Source organism: Osmia bicornis, chromosome 7 (genome assembly GCF_907164935.1).
Source record: "Osmia bicornis bicornis chromosome 7, iOsmBic2.1, whole genome shotgun sequence".
NCBI classification, from domain to species: Eukaryota; Metazoa; Arthropoda; class Insecta; order Hymenoptera; family Megachilidae; genus Osmia; species Osmia bicornis.
Genome location: NC_060222.1, coordinates 5,193,487 through 5,209,630, shown reverse-complemented (window position 1 = coordinate 5,209,630; position 16,144 = coordinate 5,193,487). Strand labels below are relative to the sequence as shown.

General features: G+C 42.0%; 3 protein-coding genes across 9 annotated transcripts in view; 2 read left to right on the top strand and 1 right to left on the bottom strand.

Annotated features, from left to right (window-relative positions):
- The window catches only part of LOC114876962, a 75,126-nt gene extending 72,511 nt beyond the window's left edge, over positions 1-2,615 (bottom strand). The window contains exon 1 of one of the 2 annotated variants that reach the window (XM_029188971.2): positions 2,529-2,615. The gene's annotated coding sequence lies outside the window, so the exon portion shown is untranslated. Of the gene's footprint in view, positions 1-947; positions 1,022-2,528 lie in introns of those variants that run through there. The other variant, XM_029188969.2, reaches the window with a different exon arrangement.
- On the top strand, positions 30-800 carry LOC114876976 (splicing factor 3B subunit 6). Its single transcript, XM_029188993.2, has 3 exons — positions 30-182; positions 273-391; positions 511-800. Exons 1-3 carry the CDS (start codon positions 150-152, stop codon positions 734-736), a joined length of 378 nt encoding a protein of 125 aa, XP_029044826.1. The 5' UTR covers positions 30-149; the 3' UTR covers positions 737-800.
- The window catches only part of LOC114876961 (solute carrier organic anion transporter family member 74D), a 73,971-nt gene continuing 58,796 nt past the window's right edge, over positions 970-16,144 (top strand). For 4 of the 6 annotated variants that reach the window (XM_029188961.2, XM_046286607.1, XM_029188960.2 and 1 more), the window contains exons 1-2: positions 970-2,111; positions 3,665-3,701. The gene's annotated coding sequence lies outside the window, so the exon portion shown is untranslated. Of the gene's footprint in view, positions 2,112-3,047; positions 3,200-3,664; positions 3,702-16,144 lie in introns of those variants that run through there. The other 2 variants (XM_029188964.2, XM_029188967.2) reach the window with 1 other exon arrangement.

The following is a 16,144-nucleotide window of genomic DNA, read 5'->3' as shown; positions in this document are numbered from 1 at the left end:
TGGTGCCCTCTTGTAGCAAAAGCTAATAGAACTTAATGACCACTTCGAGTTATGTTTTGACGTAAAGGAGACGCGTTGTGTTCGAGTAAACAAATTTATTTTGTAGTTTCTTTTCCCGTGTAAAGTGAAAAAATACTTATTTTTCCAAAATGACTATGGCAATGCTTCAACGGAGGGCCAATGTAAGCATATAAATTAGCATGTAAAGCATGTATTACCAAGTGTTTGGTAACCTAACCTATAATTATTATTTTCTAAACTATTCTCTTCAGGTAAGATTGCCTCCGGAAGTGAATAGAGTATTATACATAAGGAATTTGCCTTATAAAATCACAGCTGAAGAAATGTATGATATTTTTGGCAAATATGGAGCTATCAGACAAATTCGAGTGTAAGCGATCAATTACAATAATATGTGTAAATATTAACTTTACAATGCTAAGATATATGCTTAAAACTTTTTATCGTTGTCTAATAACATTTAGTATCTTTCAATCTTTTTCCTTCTAGGGGTAATACAGCTGAGACTAGAGGGACAGCTTTTGTTGTTTACGAAGACATATTCGATGCCAAAAATGCATGCGACCACTTGAGTGGATTCAATGTTTGTAACAGATACCTGGTAGTTTTATATTATCAAAGTAATAAGGCCTTTAAACGGGTTGATGTAGATAAAAAGATGGAAGAGATAGATAAATTAAAGACAAAATATAATCTTAACGAAGAAAAGAAATAATTATGTAACTATTATAACTTAATTAAGACACCAAATATAATCTCCTGTTGTTTATTTATAATAATTACCATCTGTCTATTTCTTATAGCCCAAGCAATTTACTTGTACACTATACTAATCTCATGTAAAAGAATAACTTACACGTATCGGTCGGATCGAAATGACCGCGGCGCGGTGTGACCTCAAGGTAAATAAAAAACGATGTACTTACTTGTCGTCGTCGTGAAGTGCAGTACACGCGTGTCACTTGTAATTTAATCGCTCAACTCATCTTGTCGACACCGGCGTTTTGTAATACGAACTCGACAGGGCTATGTTTACTCGTCGGGATACTCGATATTTAATGCTGGATAGGAACACGAGTAACGACGATACAGACAACACGCACGCGCGCGCTCATGTAAACACACTCACACAAAGGTCGGTAGCAGCGGCTCGCCGGCAGTACATTCGATTTCAGTCGAAAGCGAAAACCCGCTTAGTCCGTTTAGTCGTGTTGTCGCGGCGCGCCGTTTTACAGCGCGACATTTTTATGGGTGCTCCCTATTTATTCGTCGATCTAAACTCGTCATACTTCGTCCGGTCGGAGTATTCGAAGGTACCACGGGTACTGGTCAAATGTCGTTCGATTGTTGTGGTAGCGGCGATGTCGCCGGCGAGACGTTCGCGACCGTCCTTGAGAACGTGTCTGGTATACTACGCGTAGTCTACGACAATTTTCCTCGCGACGTTATTCAATTAATATTTGGGAGCCGTTGGTCGTTCCTCGTAGTTGCTGTTCTCCTATTAACAGCTGTATTTACGCTAGGCCGCGTTCACGTCACGCCGCCTCGAGCGAACAGACTTGAATAGTAGCGCGATCTTTCGGAGCACGGGGGAGACTGATTTTGTTTTCCCGTATAATCACCGGTGTAAATAAGAGGCGGTGTTTGAACGATCGAATATAATACTCCGTAGTCGGTGTGCGTATGTAGCACGTTTCCGCGACTTATTTTCGTTCTACATCCGTGATGTCTAACGCGATGTAAACAGTTTCGGAGTACGAATGGCGTCGGACTGATCGGTCGGGTATATCGCGTCATGGTGCGTGTCTGAGGTATTATCGCGTTTGCTCGGATAGCGATTCGATTCCTTGCCTGCGGCTGGTTCGAGGATCGTGTTTATTACGTAAAGTACGTCACCGTATACACCGGGTAACTATGGTGTGCCGTCTGTTAATGTTGCTGACACGAACGTTATCCGAGAAAAAGAAACAACGGCGTCGCGTGGAAGAGGAATGAATGAACGGGAACAGGAGGATCGAGGCGTGGCGGGAGGGGATGCAACGACCGTCGTGTTGTGACGGCCTGCTGCCTGCTTGCCGATTTGTATCGAGGTGAGAGTATTTACTGTATATACGTGCATATGCACGTGTGTATTTATTCACGCGATCAACCGTGTCCACACTGTCGTCACTGTCGACGGCGTACACTTTGCGTACACACAGCTACGTTATTTATGCGTGGCCGCGTTCACGCAGTTCGTACCAGCGTAATTCGTTCTGGTCACGTGAGTCAATGTCTGCGTTCTGCTCTTCTCAAATATATCATAATATACATCATAGCGATAACGAAATTTTAATTGTCGAATCGAATCGCTACCAGGCTCTCGCAAAATTGACATTTCATTTGACTACGGCTTACTTATCTTACCCGATGATAAATTTCCTTTCTACGCTATGTACGACATTTGTAATCAGAATCAGATACGAAATAAGAACAGAGATGACATTGGAGCTATGTTAAAAACTCACCGTTCTGTCAGACTATACGTGTACAGTTTCACTCGGAGACGATTCACTTGTAGTCCTTTTTAAAAGTGCACGAAAGTGAGCAGGTGTCAGGTACTCAGGCAAGTATGTTTGTCTGCTGTCTGGATAAATACGTCGTCGCGCTACCGGCTTTTAAGCTGCTTCTCTTTACACGTTAATACCGGGGAACTTTGTTGAAGGCAGAACTTAAAGTTGCTTTTACGTACTTGCTTCTACACGCGTAATTTACAGACCCCGCAAGTAAATAAATCTTTTCACACGCGTGTATTTTCAGACTACTCTTGCAATTCGAATCGGAATCGTTACTCTTTCGATTTTAATTAAAATTTTGTTAGAACCGCGTTTTCAATATGTCTTCCATTTTTTTTTTTTTTTTAAATCTTCGAGCATGGAGTTACTAAAAGTGGCGTAGCTAAAAACGCATGATTTAAGAAGCTTAAGGCTTTGTACGCGTTTTCATAGATGATAGATGTCGCGTCTTTCGTAGATCTTAGATGTAGATTGCACAACCCAAACTACACACCAGAGGTTGTTAGTGGTCAAACATCTTCCGTTCGAATGTTTAAAAGTGAAAAGTGCCGTGTAGTTTTCTATAAATTATGGTGTATAATTCTTTTAAATCTCTAATAATACATGTCTTTATACGTATCCAGGTACGTAGAAACGATATCATCATCATACAATATAATTTTAAGTGTAGCATAAGATAATTACGTATTACGCCGCGCTGAATGTACAGCGGGAACCCACGAGCACTCCATAAGAAAGAAATACAGTAAAGTTTAGAAAAATGATTGAAACAATGACTGAAATTAAAAAGTTTGATCACCGATTAGTAATTAGATGTTTAGTTTAATGCTCGCACGACATATAATTAAATATCGCGAATGAAATGTTCACGAATCGCGTGTAGTGACGTAACAGTATAAAAATCAAAATGGCGTCGGTATTCAAACACAGTATTATACTCTCGTTCGTTTTTCAATTAAAGTCTTCGGTATGCTACTTAAAACTTTCTATCTTAATTACTCGATTATACTAAACTTGAAACGTTTATCAGAGGACGAACCCTTTCGATAATTATTTCGAATTACTAATGATGCCTGTTTTAATTACAGGTGGTGTGCCCCTTCCTCGTTGGAGACGAGCTATGCGGTGAGTCTCAGTTTCCATGCTACTTTGTAACATTAGATTGTTCGATGAGGTTATGCTGCGGTATCGCGCTATCCGTTTCGAGTATTATCCCATAATCTTATTGGCTGTATCTTAATGCCCGATGCGTTCCTAGTATAAGTTTTAAGTTAACCAAATGGGTAAAGGATTTCTCAGAAGCGAAGTACTTGGTACTAATTATACGCTCTAATTTCCATTTCTAAAATTGATTTAAATGTCTTTGATCCTGGACGAACGGTCGGCTACAATGTTCCTCAGTAAATTACGTTTAAAATTGTCCCGTTTCGAGCGCGCAAATAGCCTTAACACGTGGCGTGGAAACCGCGGCGAGCAAAAGAACGGTACGTGGAAAACAAGTGTGTCCAGCGCACGCATACACGCGTCAGTCTCGTGTTTGCATTGCGTGCAGTTATGCCTAATTGGTGGCTCGCCTGGTTGCATGCGGAAAGTAACTTGATTATTTCTTCGCGTAATTAACTGATGAACGGGCGTTAAACGTGTCGGCGCGTTTCTCTTTCAATGATATTCAGTTTGTCCCATAATTGGCCAACGAGAGTGTACACCTATATTTTCTCTGAACCATCAAGTATTTAACGAGTTTATAATTTTCTTCTTTCGATTGAAAAGTCAACTAGGAAGGAGTTCGAATGAAATAAGCTTTCCGGTGGTTCGATCATTCCGTTCACGTTTCGATTGATCTATCGGTTCACGGAAGTCCGTATTGATCGTTACGCGTTGTAAAAATTCAAGGATTCCACGAATGTTCGTTCTGGTAGGCGTCCGTTCGCGTGGAATGAATCACGAGAGCGATTTGAAACGCAAAAGAGCAGAGGGCGAGGCGGGTTCGAGGGGACGTCGGGACGCTTTCTACGCCAAAATTTCCGTTCGACCCGCGAATATCTACATAATACGTCGGAAATGGCGATCGTACGATCGCGCCACGTCATTTGCATCCGCTGGAATTGGCTAATCGACAATTCTCCGCGTAGGTCGACCGCTCGAGGATATCAGCCGATCTTCCGTGTGAACGCGACTCTACGCTTCGTATCTCGTCGGAACTGTCTCTGAACTTTGACACCCGGGACTGAAAACGTTCCCGCAAAATCACCCCGTATAAATAACCGTTTCTCGGCTCGATATTAATATTAATCGTCGATCGATAAAAGGGCGGGGAAAAAAAGGAAAAAAAAAAAAGGAAACGAGATCTCCCTTAGCAGTGAACGCAGATTTGAAACGCGGCACACGAAGCGGAACGAGGTCGTCGGCTCGCGCGTTTATGAATGTTACATGTTACATGCATGAACTGAACTGGTGGCGTTCTCAGACGTTCGATTCGTTCCGTTGATTTGCCTCTGTTACTTTTAGGAGTTCGGCTCTAGTACCGCGAACCATTTGTCTTCATCTTCCTCGTCATTTCTTTTCATTTGTTCCATCGGCGTGGAACAAGACCCTCCGTCACCCTATTCTATTAGCGATCCTCTGGCTGGCATATGCAACGCTCTTATCGTTATTGTAGAACGATGTCCCGTTCACTGAACCTTTCTTCTTAACTACAGTTGAATCCTACAGTATACTTCTATCTTTTTTTTTCTATCCCATTTCGCGTTAGACACTGCGAGGTCGCTTCTAAAAGGCGTCTGTGAAAAATGCATCGTCACGGAACGAGATCGAAGTTCGATCTTACAAGGGGCCCTTTGAGTATGATATAGAACTGAAAAAAATATTTGACACGCATTTCTTTTTATCGGCAAACGTCCATGCTGAAGGGGTGAGAGAAATGATAGAAATAGATTATTTTGCAATATATTTTTTAAACAATTAAATTTATCAAAATGGTGGATACATAGAAAAATTTGCTGTTCAAAAACACAGAAATTCCAATTTGAATTTTTCGCCTACAATTAATAGTTCCTGAGATATTCAAGAAAATATGTTTTGCAACCCCGACTTTGAGGGCTATTTTCACCCCCTTCAGCATGGACAAAAAAATACGTGTCAAATATTTTTTCGAGTTCTATATCATACTCAAAGGGCATCAAAATCGGCGTGTGTCGATTGGGTAATGTCCCTTGTTAGAAGGATATTTGTAGATTTTTGTAAATTCATATTATTTTATTGGTTAGGTTATTTAGTATGCTCGGTCGGGCTGAACTTGGACTCCAAGGACATAAAATCATTAGATTCTTTATTTATAAGCTAATAGATTTCGACCCGTAGAATCCAAAAATATAAGTTGTAGCTTTAGGAAATCAGCGGTTCAAAAGTTATTGACGCCATGTTGCTTCCATCTGTCATTTGATTGGCCCGCATAGATGAGCATTCAGCGGCCATTTGTTCCACACGTATTAGGTTAGGTTAGGCTATATATTTAAATCATAATATTGTTGAAATAATTTCTTTGAAAGGGCTCTCTTTAAAATATGAGGTTGGTGATACTGTTATGTAGCTTCTCAGCTTTGGTACACCCTGAATGCTAATCAAATGATAGATGGAAGCAAGATGGCGTCAAAGTAACGTGTAAAATACCCCAAAAACGCGAAACTTTTCAACCACTTAATTTCTAAAGCTACAACTTATATTTTTGGATTCTACGCGTCAAGAACTATTAAAGGGCAATAATTTTATGTCCTTGGAACCCTCGGTCGTGTTCGGTTGTTCCTGCCCCCGGTGCACACTTTGATCCGCGATGATCCTTATGGATCCGTAGAACTCGAGGTACCGCGAAATCCGTCGATGAAACGAGGCTTCTGTCCTCGCATGCGTGGATTTCTAAATGAAAGAGAGAGCATGCGTTAGTAGTTCGTCCCACATCGTAGAAAAAAGCGGGTCACATGGACGGCGGCGTTCGCTGGACAGGACAACATTGCTCGGCAAGGACGACCGCCATCCTCGTCGTCGTCGTCTTTGTCGTTCGTTGGCCTAATTCACGGCTTCGTTAGTTACCAACATCGCATCATGTTAATTTCACTCGATTTACATTTTCATCCTTCCCTTATTATCGTTCGGTCGCCCTTAGGTAGCCGGACATTCGTACGGTTACGTTTTTACGGTGCCCCTCGTAAAATCTGAAACGTATTCGCTTCTTCGTTCTCGCACTGCCTACGTACACGCGGTAATATATAAACGCTCGGATGCTTTACGAGTCACGCTTCACCACTTAAGGGGTCTGTAAATCCTACTTCGTAACTGTTTGCCACAAAGTTTACTCGCTGAGAGGTCTTTGATCCGAAAGCTATTGTCTCTAACTCCTATTAATTCGTTCCTCTACTTTTTTAATTTTTTTATTAAGATGAAGCAATGGCGATTTGATTCAATTCTTCGGGGGGTTGTTGTCTGCAAGATGTCCACTTTAATTTCCCCTTAATTAACACTTTCAGCGCCATGTCACCCATATATTTCAATAGGAATCCATCACTTATATTATTAGGAATTCTTTGATGTATTAGAAATGAAATATTTTAAAGATAATACACATAAGATTTGTGAAGACAAAAGTAATACTTAACAGAATTTTCAATGATTTTAGCGTGGCAGCCAGAGTGTTAAATTGAACTACCAAGCTGTTTCGCGGATAATCAATTCGTTCCCCTATCTTTTTTTTTATTAAGGTGAAATAATGGCGATTTGCTTTAATTCTATGGGGGATAGTTGTCTGCAAGGTGACTAACGACTGTCCACTTTAATTTCCCCTTAATTAACACTTTCAGCGCCATGTCACCCATATATTTCAATAGGAATCCATCACTTATATTATTAGGAATTCTTTGATGTATTAGAAATGAAATATTTTAAAGATAATACACATAAGATTTGTGAAGACAAAAGTAATATTTAATAGAATTTTCAATGATTTTAGCATGGCAGTCAGAGTGTTCAATTGAACTACCAAGCTGTTTCGGGGATAATCAATTTGTTCTCTTATTTTTTTTTTTATTAAGGTGCATTAGTAGCGATTTACTTTAATTCTATGGAGGGTAGTTGTCTGCAAGGTGACTAACGACTGTCCACTTTAATTTCCCCTTAATTAAATTGAACTACCAAGCTGTTTCGATGAACAGCGTTTCGCGGATAATCCCGAATATCAAGTTTCCCAGCTAGGATTAGGGATTCGAAGGGATGTATATATAGATGGAGGATCTTTTGCCACTGCCTCCAATTCGGTTCACGGAAGTTCAGTTCCGTCTGGCATTCCTAAACGGTTAAAGGTGACGTTCAGCGGAACTCGCTCGAGGCTCGCGCCAAATTCGTTCCACGGAACCGACAGATCTAATGATTCGGCTTAAACACGAATATATACGAGCCAGGTGTAGTTTCAAAACTGAAAGGGTTAGGTTCGAACGAAATTCGAAGTTAATGTTTTTCCTTCGCGTGACGAGAAACATCCCCATCGCAGCTATTAAGAGGATCTCGTAAAATCCAAAGCAGCCCTTCGTGTTCCTTTTACTCACCGATCGACCACTCAGATACGCGTTATTTCGCCGGTCATTTTCTTCTCGAGCAAGTAGGCTAATCGTCGAAATTCGTGAGCGAAAGATCGTGCCGATTGATAACGCAGGAAAAATGTGCCAGCTGTTCAACCTTAGAACGTTTTCGAAGGGTTCGCTGCTAATCTATATTACTGATATTCGTGTCAAACAGCAGCATTTCATACGAGCAGATCGTGAGAAGTCGCAATGAATTTCAGCGAAATAAGCTTACCCGCCCTTTTTTTTCCCCTGTCCTTAATTGCTCTCGAAAGCAGAACACTGACCATTCTAGTTCTGTCGTGCGGCGATTAATTATTCTTCTCCCACCTGGAGACTTTTCGTTTCAAAAATCTATATTCCTGATTCTTCTACCTTGGAAGTTCGATTCTGGAAGAGTAGAGTTCGCGAAACGATGGTTTGGAGGGGGAGGGGTGGAAGCAAAGGGCAGAGGAAGCGTTTATCGGGCGGATCGATGATCGCGATTTCATCGAGCGTGAAAGATCGAATACCGTTCGGGTCTCTCTTCGGACATTCAGGAATAGTAGACGACGCTGGTATACGTACGGTTGGATTGTTTTCATCCGACGAAAATGGCTCGTCGTGAAAATAGACGGCGACCTCCTGGTGTGTGCGTGCGCGCGTAGAAACGGGGATGATGCAGTTGGCCTGGATAAAGGTCAGTGGCCGACCTAGCCCCCCAGCAGGCCGACCACCAGCTCTGCCACCCACTGGTATTGATTTTGTTAACCTTCTAGGTTTTAGCCCCCTCCGTAACACCCCCTTCAGCCGGCAACCGCCACCCCTTCCCACCAATGACATCTTGCTGTCGCGTTGCTCTACCTTTTACTCTCTGCCTTCGCACCCTTTTCACCAGATTTTCCTTTTTCACTCTGCGTAGCTTTCCTCGTTTGTTTCTCAAATTTTCAATTATTAAATAATATATCGTAACAATGGTAAAAGAAACTTTGCAAAACCGACGCGGTCTGGAAAATGGCAAATTTATTCTTGACAACGCGATCGTTGATTAGGGCGGCCGCAGATAGCAACGAACAGATATGAATTAAGGGCTCGCGACCAACTCGAGCCCTTATTTTACCCGCTGACGAGATTGTGTTTCCAATTTATCATGGCTACGATATATTTTCAAATAGGATACCAAGAATGGAAAGAAATTTAGTATCAGCCGAGATGGTATCCAGAGAGTACACGTATCTGACCGTATGAAATGGCGTGTATTCTAGCGTAGCATCTATTCAATTCAACCGAACAATCAGCGACGATGATGCGAGGGAATAGATTGAATCGAACAGGATCGTGTACGTTGTTCCAAGCATTTCCATCGCGGGTTCAATCGAACGTATCGGTACGTTCTCGACTTGAGCGCGATATCTGAAAGCGTGTGTCGTATATACTCGGGTATAATTCAGGATCTCGTCGGTAACGCCTACTCGCGGCTTCGTCGGCTCGGTTCGTAGCGTTTTCTCGTTTAGAAAATCGCGACGGGTGTTAAGGGGAAAAGGGTTGGCGAAGACGAATCGCGCTGGTGCAGCTCGGTTGCAATTGACACGTTGGGTCGTGTAGAGTGCGTGCACGCGTGCGTGCGCGGTCAAGCAGCTATCGTTACAACGGTGGGAGCCGCATGCGGAATTCTAATGCCGTGTATCTGTGCCACTGTGCGAATTGAATTCCAATTATACGCTTGATTTACTTGTCATTCAGCCGGCCCACTCCGGGGAATTGCATCCACGACATTTGGCGCCACTCCATCTTCGTCGACCGCGACATCGCTCCTCCTCGTCGCCGGGTTTTGCAAAATGAGATAACCCGCGTGAAATTGGTCGAGTTCCGTAGGGTGTCTCCCACCTCGTCCGGGACTCTCGCGACTGCCCGGAATTTATGTAATTTCGTCCGGTTGATCTACTCCAGTTTCCTCCTCGGCGTCGCTCTTCATCTTCTCGACCAGGAAGTCGAGGAACGAGGGATTTTTCAATTTAACTTCGGCATCGTTTCCGAGCATGCGATTCTTTTTCATTTTCTTGCAAATCATCGGGGAAAAACACGGAGCCGGGGAGGATCGGTAATTTTCATTTCGTCCCGTCGATACCAACGGAGAGACACCGGTCGCCGTCTGCGACTCGTTAATCTTCCCGACTTTCGAGCTGCTCGTGTTCCTCTTTGCTCGCTCGTAGCCACGTATCAGCTAGAGAGGCTTCGGTGGCGACTCGCGTGTCCGCGTACTAAGCGGGCCGAAAATAATCGCCACGACGAATTTGCATGCGAGCTTATGCGAATCATGCCGTGCAAGAATATCGGCTAGCATTGAGATTTATAAGGCGACCCGGCCGTACCGCACCGCGCCGCAAACGCGTACATTACGTGCTATTGACAGTATTACTAGGAATTTGCATATACACATATGCAAATAGCGAATGTCGACTATTGATCAGTCTCTCTTGCATTAGCTTGCTGCTTAACTTCTATCTCCGTTAATCGAATAGAAAAAGGAACAAATATGTCGTATCATCCGAGGAACGAGTTAACTCGTCATTCGGAAAATGTTCCTCCATGACGAGTTAACTCGTCAGGGAACTTCGAAGATCGACTCGCGTTTATTTAACCCTTTGAGCACTGAATACTCCCGGCGGAAGCAATCCGCGTGGGCGGCACCTAGCGGTAGCGATCGTTGGGGATGGAATACTTTTTTTTGCTAATGTGAACTATGTTGATTGAATACACAAGGCGCAACTAAGTTAGAATTGTAATTCCTGTACGCCAAATTAAATAACAGAAGAAAGTTATTTTCGAACATACTGTGGGTGATCAAATTATTAGAGCCACGGTATGAAAAATGGGGTTTTCGCGTTTGTGTAGAAATAGAGCCACAGTTTTAATAATTAAGCAATTCATTTTGATTGCTTCTATTAAACGTTCAATCAATTGACATTTATTATTAATAATAAATATTTTCACAAATTTTCGATGGTGTTGAGGTCCGAAGAATTTCTAGGCCAGTAAAGAAATTTCACTTTTTTCAACTGTGTATCATAATTTTACATCATAAAAAAATAATAAAAACTCTGTTTAACCCGGTTTTCATTTAAGAATTAATGATATTTATGTAAAATCATCACTTTATGCGAGTGGCTCTAATAATTTGATCACCCACTGCAGCTTTCACTGAATGCATATACGCGTCCATAGCATTGAAAGGGTTAAACTCCACGAGTTTTCTTACATCATCAACCTTGAGACATTGAGTAAAATGAAACGATAGTAAACATGTAGGTAATATAATATCCGAAATAAAATTTAATTCATCTCGTGTTTCTTTCGACCTACGATAAGGACGACCTTTCATTCGACGCTGTTTGTCGAAGGAAAAAACCGCGCCAATTGTTGATCCTTTCATCAGCGTTCATTAATTTCCTCTCCATTCATCTTTTATCCGCTATCGCGTAATATTTCGATCGATTCTCGAACCTGTGCGCGTTGGTATTGCGTTGCCTTCTGTACCAGGTGAGTTATTGGAACAACGAGTCACTCGTTTGAGTTAGCTGCGTTGGAATTTGGTACAAGGATCGTAATTCAAGTGTCCCGGCACGAGGATTTATCCTCTCTAACGTTTCAAACGTTTGCTTACAACTCGAGGAATTAGGCTAACGCGTTGCTCGGAGATAAATTTAAAAAACAAAATCAGCTCCGTTTGCTGATTTTCGCTACCGATTAAAAAGAACGACAGAAAGCGAGGAAAGGTCATTGTCGGAGAACGGAGACATTTCTATCGAGTAATGGAGCGGTCAGGGCCGAACAGTGGGTCTTTCAGTACCCATCCCTTGCGCGTAGAACGAGTGGGTCGAGTGGAAAGTCAGGATTGCGATCGAGTTTGCGAAATTGCTTCAAAGGTTATTGACGGAAGTTGTAGTACAACTTTGTTTGTTTCAAATCTCTAACGAGATGTTGAAAAGAATCATCTCACCTGTCGTCACAGCTGTGAGCGAACGCGATAATTAACACGCTTGGCGATGGAGGACGAGAAGGGTTAAAAGCAAGGTAAAATAATCGTTTTCTTTTACCTGTATTCATTTATTCGCGAAATAATTGACGCAGTAGCGTTGATCGGTGAGCGATAAATAAGCATCGATTAATGAATGAGCATGACTAAGTGTGACTCTTTAACGAGGCTCTCCTTCGTATGAGATACTGCACATTGCAGAAACATTGTGGTTTATTGTCGTGTCACTTATGAATTATAGAGTTGTCGAAGGGAATGAATGGTTCCTTTGATAATAACGTGGATACTAGCGATTATAAATATTCATTCGCGGCTATTTCTCGTAGAACGAATGGCCTTTACGTAACACGTGCGCGAATGGTGAAATTCTCATGGGCTGAGATGACAAAATCTCGATCCAGGTGTTTCTTTTTCATAGGATTTCTTTATTAGTTTCGATAAGGGAGGCGAGTACTCGAATTTCGAGTTAAACAATGATCGGTCGAGCCGAGCCGAGCGCTTGAATTTGCCGAATTACTCGAAATTGACGAACTTTTTGAGACAAAAGCGAGCTGAAAATTCATCTTCAAGTAAATCGAATATTCGAGTAGTTCGATTTTTTCGAATAACTCGCTTTTGTTTCAAATAGTTCGTCGATTTCGAGTAATTCGGCAAATTCAAGGCTCGAACAATCGAAGCGAGTTCAGCTCGGCTTGTAAATTACGAATACTCGTATAGCTCTGATTCTACTGTCTCCACAATTATTTCGCGATAGCGTTTTCACTTCTTTCAACCGCATTCTTTTACTTCTCTGGACGATTAAGAACGTTCGACGCGGTGAACTGCTTGCAGCACACTCGTTTAACCTTATGAACGCGAGCTAGCATTCGCTCATTTTCCACTTAGAATGTCTTGCATCGTCGTCGTAGTTGAAACGAGAATGAAACTAGCTGTGACCCAGTTATATCCCACGACGATTTTCGTGTTCTGGATACCGGCCATTGACGCAACCCTCTTCATCTAACGCTATTGTCTCGCTATTCCCTGCCGAGATCTCCGACTTAAATCATAAACGATATACAGTCCCTGGCCATCGAATTAGGACCACGTATGAGAATTTCACTTTCATGGCTATAATAGCATGTTATATATGGAAAATTGTCTTTGGTCATTCAAATTATTACTAAATACATTGATAACCAGGTATACATAGCAATAGATTTGTTGTGATGAAAATAAAATTATGTGTTTGTCTGGAGCCAACTCAAAAGACTAGTTTACAACTCTCAAAAATTACAGATAAAAAGCATATGATAAAGCTGTCATCAAAAAAAGGGTGGAAATACAAGATATTAACGTGTGTTAATAATGTTATGTACAGTAGTAGTCTATGGATAAGTTTCCGAATGGTTCCACCAAAATTGAGAACTCAGTTTCGGTATATAACCAGAAACCGATTAAAATTTGTTTCAGAGTTGGATGTCTTACCGTTTTTGAGATATCGTGGTAATTGTACAATTTTGGGACTGCGCATGCGCTATTCGATACTGCGCATGCGCATACCCTAACCTAACCTTACCACGATATCTCGAAAACGGCAAGACCTTCAGCTCTGAAACCAACTCTAATCGGTTTCTTGTAGTCAATGTAGATTAGGTTTATGTTATTAGCTAATCTATAGCCGTTTATTATGTTAGTAGCTAATAAATTATATCATTACAATTTGAACAGGTCTTTTAATTCTACGGAAAACGTGAAAAATGTTGAAAATTTCTAGTGATCCTAATTCAATGGCCAAGGACTGTATTTCTCGTCGATCGAACCAAGGTGCAAAGGTTGTCTCTCTAATTACCGATGCGACGCTGGACGGAATGTCAAGGCGCTAATAGATTCCTTTCTTTTCGAAACTTATTTTGGAAGCTCGGTAACGGCACACGGGGGTCAACGCTCAGGCGTGATGATTTTTCTCGGGTCTCGGCGAGGAAGGGAGACGGGCAGAGTTGAATTTCGAGTGGTCCAGCAGTCGCGTTAGCGGGCACAATGGGTGGCTCGTTGGTAGATTATGAGATGTATGAATGGAAATGTAGCCGGTGGCTACGTTTCAGCCGACAGGCAGGGGCCTACCCTGGCAGAAGACATTCCTAAGGTTTGACGTTGGCTCTAATAGAAAAACTGGGCATCTGCCAGGGGCGTAGCAGCCGTTGCGGGAATAACAATACGACGAACGCAAATGCGCGTGTCGACGAAACATCGTGCGCCTATTCTTTCTTGCTTTCTCCGGTTTTAATCGACCACCTCCGTTCGGAGAACCGATCGCAACGATCCACGATCGAGCATTTTAAGAATAAACTTTCCATCCACGTCTTATTTCTACGATTTTCAACGAAACGGTTACCCAATAATTAAGAATCATTATTCTCTTTTATATTTCTAAATTCAAAGATCAGCCCGATTTCTAAGATCCGTGGGAAGAGAAAAAGTCGAACTGGTTAAACGAACAAGGCAAAGTCTAGCCTTTCATTAGCTGGTCCTTAATCAATTGAATCAATCCACGTGTCCGACAGGTTTCTGTTCTCCGAACAAGGTGTTAAAGGTATCACCGTTAAGAATCGAACGAAAATTCCTTTGTCAAAGCTATCTCTTTGACGAAACGATAAATCGATTCACAATGAACGTTTCTTGATCGATCGATCGATCGTTTAGTTGTTCGGGATCTTGAAAAGGAAGTGGATGGGTATAACTGGGCACTTGCCAGGGGCGTACGCGATCGCGGTGTTGGAATATCAATGTGCCGGTAGCGAATCGTTAGGAGAGGAGGAACGTGTGCTCGCGCGAGTTACACGCTCGTGCAAAGAGAATTCCCCAGGGCTGCGAGAGCGTAACCACGTAAGGCGTATCGGGCGCGAGGCCACTGGTGCATTGTCATCTTCCCACACGCGATGCACGTCGAGAAATACGAGAGAGATAGATAGGAAGGCGGTGCGGCGCGACGAGCCTTTCCTCCTGGTCCGCCGCTTGGGAAAAACTCTATTGTCGATAACCTGCTTCCATTCGCGAATTCACGGTCACACGATCGACGTAGATCGCCGTCTTATCGATTCTATTTTTCACTGGTCAAATAGAAAATTCCATAAATCATGAATACAAGAGACATTACCCAATCGACACACGACGATTTTGATGCCCTTTGAGTATGATATAGAACTTAAAAAAATATTTGGCACGTATTTTTTTTATCGCCAATCGTTCATCCTGAAGGGGTGAAAATAACCCTCAAAGTTGGGGTTGCAAAACATATTTTCTTGAATATCTCAGGAACTATTTGTGTGCTTTTGAACAGCAAATTTTTGATAAATTTATTTGTTTAAAAAATATATTGAAAAATAATCTATTTTTGTCATTTTTTTGAGTTCTATATCATACTCAAAGGGCATCAAAATCGGCGTGTGTCGATTGGGTAATGTCCCTTGTTAGATTGTTAATGAAAGGAGAGGAAAAATTGGAAATTTTCTTATTAGAACGTAAAGTTCAATGTTGGTTAATGAAAGTTGACAGGTAACACAATGCGATACACGGAACTAGCATAGTTGAAACGAAATTTGAGTGTAGGCGTTGTTTATGACGCGAGTACGGTGCCGGTAGAAACGCGTCGTACGCGTAAATCTTTCGCCATTTTATTCGCCCGTACGGAGGGGTTTTTGAACACGTAATACTTTCATCCACTTTCCCCGTCGGTGTTACTCGCAAAACTTTTCAAAGCACTCTCTTCGTCTGCTGCTTTCCATCTAAAGTAATTTCTACTCCGATCACGCTTCCTTTCTCCCGTCACGTCACACACCGCGACCGAGCGAACAGCCTATTCCAGGATATCGATCGTTCAATTACGACAATATTATATTTATCGGGACGAAATTCTGTCGATAAATAAAGCAACCGGTACACAATACCTCTGATGTGTTTATTTCGAA

Excerpts from the sequence above, each read along its gene's own strand:
- LOC114876976 (XM_029188993.2), top strand. The coding sequence starts at position 150 with ATGACTATGGCAATGCTTCAACGGAGGGCCAAT. Across the intron at positions 183-272 it reads TGCTTCAACGGAGGGCCAAT|GTAAGATTGCCTCCGGAAGT; the intron begins GTAAGCATATAA and ends TATTCTCTTCAG. Across the intron at positions 392-510 it reads GCTATCAGACAAATTCGAGT|GGGTAATACAGCTGAGACTA; the intron begins GTAAGCGATCAA and ends TTTTCCTTCTAG.